Source organism: Grammomys surdaster, unplaced genomic scaffold (assembly GCF_004785775.1).
Source record: "Grammomys surdaster isolate TR1022 unplaced genomic scaffold, NIH_TR_1.0 259, whole genome shotgun sequence".
NCBI lineage: Eukaryota > Metazoa > Chordata > Mammalia > Rodentia > Muridae > Grammomys > Grammomys surdaster.
Genome location: NW_021604700.1, coordinates 4,271,865 through 4,277,780, shown reverse-complemented (window position 1 = coordinate 4,277,780; position 5,916 = coordinate 4,271,865). Strand labels below are relative to the sequence as shown.

Here is a 5,916-nt window from a genome sequence, read left to right as displayed (position 1 = left end):
CTGGGCAGGGAGACAGAGGCGGGACTTTTAGTATTTCCAGGCAAGGAATGGAGGAAGGAGAAGAGGAGAGAGAACCGCCATGATGAGAAATGAGTTAAGGATCAGGCCTGAGCATACCAATCATGTAAGAGCGGGAGAAGGGCAGCCTCTGGTGGCCCCCGATTGTGTCTAGGACAGCAAAGATGGAATATTGATTTTAGTAAATAATAACTCAGGAATATTGGAGGGGAGGTGTTAGCTAAGTGGGATCTTAAGAAGTGACCCAGCCACTGAGCTGTTTAAAGCATATTAAAATGTAAGGCTGCGTGTGTGTGCATTTCATTTGGGAACCCAGAACATCGGGGTGGGTATTGAGGAATGCACGCCACCAACACCGCCACCAACACCGCCTCCACCAGGTCGATTTGATTAATTAGCAACTGTAACGGTAGGGATAACTGAAATAGCCCCACACTGCCTTGGAACATAGATAAGCGGAGGGCCCCCATGGAAGAACTACAGCAGATGAAGAAACAGCTTGACAAATCGTCTCTTCTGCAAAAAGAGCTCACTTCTGTGGAACAGAGTTTTTCTCCTGAATAAAGTGTTTGCTTAGGCAGCACTAAGGGAAGTCAGCAGAGTCTCGCTTTTTAAGTCTCTGTGTTTCAGGACTGCTGTTAGCAAGCTTCTCCTGCCTCAGTTACATTTGCATGTATCTGTTTTGTCTTTATAACTTCATTATGAGGTGTTTTAGGACACCTGATAATCTACTTACTCATCATTCACGACCTCCAGGCTGACACTGGATTCTAAAGAGTCCAAGAAGATAAACACATGCTAAAGATTTCCTAGTAAATAAACAGGTATGAAACGGTGAGACAAAGGCGGTGATATAGACATCTACAGTTTGCACAGGGAAATGTCCTGTCCAGCCGGGAGGTAGCCTAGTTTAAGTTGAGCCTTGAAGGACAGATAACGAACCAGAGTTACCCAGATGCAGAATGAGTCTGGGACAGAAATAAACAAACTAACCGAGAGTTTCAGACACACATGGAAAGCAACTGGAAATGAGACCAGGCCAAGTCACCAGGTGCCTTGAAGGTTATTCAAGGGTGGATCTGGCCTGTGAAGCCACAGCTAAGTTCAAAAGGCCATTGAAGAGTTCAAATCAGGCGCTGGTGTAATTAGCTCTCCTTCTCAAAGCTCACCTGGCTGCAGAAGAGGTAGGAATAAAAGGGGATTTGAATTGAGAGGTATTTTAATAATACAGAGTTGATTATGTCCAAACAAAGGAAGTAAACGGGGATAAAGTAAAGGAACTAACTAGAGAGTTCTTTGGAAAGGAAAAGCATGTCTTGAGACAACCCTTGTATTTGGTTGGCTGTCATGAAGGGTAGCATGACCATCAAATTCTAGCTAAGTGTTTACGAGAGAAAATGTTTCACAGCAAACTCACACTGTTATTACCTTAAAGTGTTTCATGCGTGCTAGGAAAGCATTCTGTCCACTGAGCAACGGCCCCAGCCCTCAGTAAGGAATCTCAAGGAACATGTATTGTACACTTTCTCTGAGTTCTTTACATTCTGTGAGTCTAGAGATGTCATGATCAGAAGTTTGTGTCTTTGAAAATTCTTGTGTTGCGGGGCTGGTGAGATGGCTCAGTGGTTAAGAGCACTGGTTGCTCTTCCAACTCTTAACTCAAGTGAGGGGAGGCCAGAAGAGAGTAATGGGAATTAACATGAATTCTTAGGTGCATGTGTGAAGATGTTATAATGAAACCTGTTACTATTTACAACTAATCTGTACTAATAAAACATTTTTTTAAAATTCCATGTATTTATACAAGATGATGGTATTATGAAGTGAGATAATTTGAAGATGATATGATTATATTAAATCATTGAAAATTAGAACAATGGCAATCCAAGAGAGTTAACATGAAGATCAATACAAAATTATAGTTTTCCTTCATATCAGCAATGATTACAAATAAAATAGATCTCTCTCTCTCTCTCTCTTTCTCTCTCTCTCTCTCTCTCTCCAGGGTTTCTCGGTGTAGCCCTGGCTGTCCTGGAACTCACTCTGTAAACTATGATGGCCTCTGGGGAGGTAATTAGGTCATAAGAGTAAAACTGTATAAATGGTATAGGCACCCCAGTTAAAGAGGCCCCAGAGAGGAGGCTTTCTGCTTAGAAGATGTGCGAACACAGTGAGAAAATACTGTTTGTGGGAAGGCATGTCTCCCCAGATACTGAGTCTTCTAGCATCTTCATTGTGAACATCCAACCTCTAGAAATTAAATATTTTCTGTTTATAAGCCACATGGTCTAATAATTGGTATCATTAATAGTATTTTGCATCCTGAATAGACCAAGAGAGGAAGAAAGTAAGGAAAGTAGCAAAAGGACTAAGAACAGATGAACAGAGAGACAAGTTATGGGATGTAAGAACAGCTGATAGCCAAGCATTGTGTTGGAGACATGCTGATTTCATTGTTTGCCAATGGGTAGCTGGTTATCAATGAACCAGAGCAGAAGACCAGAACGGAAACCATGACACCCACCCCACCCTACGTTTGGGTTTCCTCCAAAACCATTTCCCTTCTGCAAGTGGATGCAGTGGGATGGGTAGGTAGGAGTTATAAGCAAGCTTTAGGAGACTCCTGCCATGTTCTAGAGCCCTGAGTGAATGGCCATTTGCTTTTGCTTCTGCCTTTGACCACATCTACCTTGGGATCCATGGGAGGGTTTGAGGGTCATCTGTTTCCTGGCCTGTCCTTATTCCTCTATGGACTTTATCATGCAGCACTTCTCTCCAGGGCTGTGATATGCAACTCACCTGTCCAATATCCACCACTCCGTCCTTGGAGCAAAGGAAGATGGGCAAGGTTACGGCAAATGTATTACATCGGCTTTCTGAAGATACTGAGTTCTTGCATTTTAGTAGCCCAAGAGTTGAACAGCATACATTGGCAGTTGATACTCATCACCAAGAGGCATCACCTGAGAAACTTCATGTACCGCAAACAGTGGCAGCATCTCACTCTCTACATGTCCTTCTTTCTGAGTGGGTGTGCAGATGTGGTCAGCCAGAACCTGCTGCCCAAGAGGTGTGTAGTTCTGGAGCAAGGCGCCCAAGCGTTGAGCATGTATCTGTTCTTGCCCCTGATGGTGTCTCATATGCAGGACACAGAAGGAGTGGAGCTGCAGACTCACATGCTGCTCATCCAGGCCATGTTCCTGCTGACCCTCGTGGGGACGATAGAGCTGTGGGCTCCTAATGTGCTGCTGATCTGGATGCTGAAGGCCTTTCTGTACGTTGTCACAGGCTCCTGGCTGATGCAGATAGGCTTCATGCTGTACAAACCACTCTCTGGCTATAAATGGTTGGACGATGACGAGAATGACATGGCGTTTGCCACCACTTTCTTCTGCTGGCATGTGGCCTTTGGTGCCTTCTTGATGATCTCCGCCTACGGTTTCTCCATTTTGTGGTTCCGTTACCTTGGTGCTGATACCTGAATCTGGACATGCCCAAGTGGTTTCCTATTGGCTGCATGCTGCAAGGCCATCTGGATGTCAAGTCATGAGAGGGGAGCTTGTCAAGAGGATCGGATGTCCTTCAGAGGTGCCCCATCTTTAGGCAGCAGACTGCGGTGGGATGGGCTTACCTTCTCTCCGCTCTGGCTTCTTTTCATCTAATTTGCTGAAGGGTGCAGAAGAAAGATGAATGAATGAGATCACACAGCTATGACGTTCCCTCGCTTAGCCCCCTGCAAGCCTCTCCAATCCTCCAGCCGCAGCACCTGCTTGGCCTGAACCTCTTTGTACCCCTCCCCCATACCCTTCACGTCACTCCCATGAGAACATAATGAATTTAGTAAGTCCTGCCTTTGGAACTTTTGATAACTGTTTTTTTTTTTTTAACTTTACTGTATAGAAATACTAGCTAGAAATCACACTTAGCATATTGTAATTCAGCTATCATAATAACCATCCCCTCATCCTTGTCCTTGACTTCTGTGATGCTTATTCCAAGTCCAGGCTGTTTTCTTGGCTATGTGAAGTTCCGAACTGCTCCTGGTTTGTTCCTCTGACCACTTTGTGATTGCTCTGACTGAAAGTCAGACCCTTGTGAACTGCACCTTCCTCTATAGGGTCTGATAGAATGCAGCGAGGCCCTATACACGGGAGAAGGCCACAGGGGCTTCCCCAAGTATGGTCATGTTCTCCTCCTTAGCCTCTCAGCCCATTGTCTGGACTCATCTCAGTAAGTTTCCAAATAGTAGACTTGGCCAGCTCCAGCCCTCTCTGGTTCCCATGGATAATAAAGTCTACTGGCTTGCTTATTCTGTCTCACAATGGTTCTGTTGGGAAATGTTACTCAAAGGGCCAAAGCAACTAAGTGCTACATTCCCTAATGCTATAGGGGGTGCCAGGGAGTGAAATTCCAGTTGAGCTAAACCACTGGGGAGCCTTGGTAGGAAGAATGTTCCTCACTCCAGATGGAGGGTGAAATATCCAGTTAAGACAAAGTGGGCTTGGAGTAAGGCTCCAAAGGGCCATTTGATTTATTATTGATTATTAATTGATTGATTGATTTAGTTTCTAGGAGAAGTAGATATGTCCTCTGCTTCTGACCCATCTTGCTAATTTTCTTGTTCAGAAGGCAAGGTGTGTCAGGAGTAAGTTATTATCTGGTGGTCAGGAGCCCTCATCCTCTGGTTTGGGGGGTGCTTATGAGAAATCTGAACCATAGCTAAGAGGAGAGGTGATTTCTGGAACCACTTAGATGCATTCAACCACATCTTTGCATGTGCTCAGACCTCTAGCTCACGGCCAACAATCCACAGTGGCTTGTCCCGCATCAGTAGGATCGTTAAGCCAAAATGTTCCTCTCAAATGCAGGACAGAGGGCCTTGATACGGAAGGAAGGGATGCCTCTAGCTCCCTTACACTCAGTTTCCATGCTTCCAACTAGTCCTGGATCCCCTGGGGCACTAGGGTCTCCTAAGAGGGTTCTGCCTTTTCCTAATTGCCACAATCCAGCCCCTGGCTTCTCCTCCACACCATGGATGTCTTTTCAGGTTTTGATTCGGTCTTTGAGCCCAGCGCTTTTGTGGGTGTCTTGAGGTTGGGGTGTTGGGTTCAGAACCCATTTTTCTTCCGCACATTTTCCTGTTGGTGTAGCACAATTCTTAGTTCTCCCCCACTCAGACAACACCCTTTTTTTTGTTTGTTTTTAAATGAAGAATGTATTTTGGAGCCAGACATGGAGGTACAGCCTTGTAGTTCCAGCACTTGGGAGACAGAGGCAAAATAATTCCAGAATCGAGAGCAGCCTGGACCACACAGCATGGTGGTCCACACCTGCAATCCTAGCACTTGGGAAAGCGAGAGAAAGAGAATCAGGAGATCAAGAGCAGCCCAGGCTAATGAAACCTAGGCCCAAAACAGCAACAATGTAAACAATGTGAGCTATACAGGGGGCTATTTAAAGAAGGAAGGAAGTGCTGACTGGGTAGCTCAGTGGTAGAGTACTTGCCCAGCATGTGCAAGGCCTGGGTTCAAACTCTAGCACTACACAAAAACATTATGGTTTTTATTTTAATTTAAAATTAACCTTTTCCACTGTAATTGTAATTCGATCTTATCACACACACTCACACACACACTCACACACACACTCACACACATCCTCTAATATCTCATGTGCTTACTCATGTCTCAAAACTGTTCTAAGATGATATCTTTAGCTAAAGAGGGGAGACACCAAAACCAGCTTAGACTTGTCCAACATTGAGCACTTTGAAGTTCAGATACAGACGATTCCATCTCTCATAGCAGATCACCACTTCCATCTCTCATAGCAGATCACCACTTCCAGATTCCTCTCTCTCTCTCTCTCTCTCTCTCTCTCTCTCTCTCTCTCTCTCTC

At 45.0% G+C, this 5,916-nt stretch overlaps 1 protein-coding gene across 3 annotated transcripts; it reads left to right on the top strand.

Annotated features, from left to right (window-relative positions):
• The first annotated feature begins 942 nt into the window (after nucleotides 1–942).
• LOC114627848 (transmembrane epididymal protein 1A-like) lies at nucleotides 943–4,327 on the top strand. 3 transcript variants are annotated; one of them, XM_028775771.1, is made up of 3 exons: nucleotides 943–1,202; nucleotides 2,490–2,606; nucleotides 2,785–4,327. In XM_028775771.1, the coding sequence occupies exons 2-3, from the start codon at nucleotides 2,603–2,605 to the stop codon at nucleotides 3,498–3,500; spliced, it is 720 nt and encodes a 239-aa protein (XP_028631604.1). In that variant the 5' UTR covers nucleotides 943–1,202; nucleotides 2,490–2,602; the 3' UTR covers nucleotides 3,501–4,327. The 3 variants fall into 3 exon arrangements, with proteins under 3 accessions (XP_028631604.1, XP_028631605.1, XP_028631603.1); XM_028775772.1 differs by lacking the exon at nucleotides 2,490–2,606; XM_028775770.1 differs by lacking the exons at nucleotides 943–1,202; nucleotides 2,490–2,606 and having other exon boundaries at nucleotides 2,658–4,327.
• The last annotated feature ends 1,589 nt before the right edge of the window (nucleotides 4,328–5,916 follow it).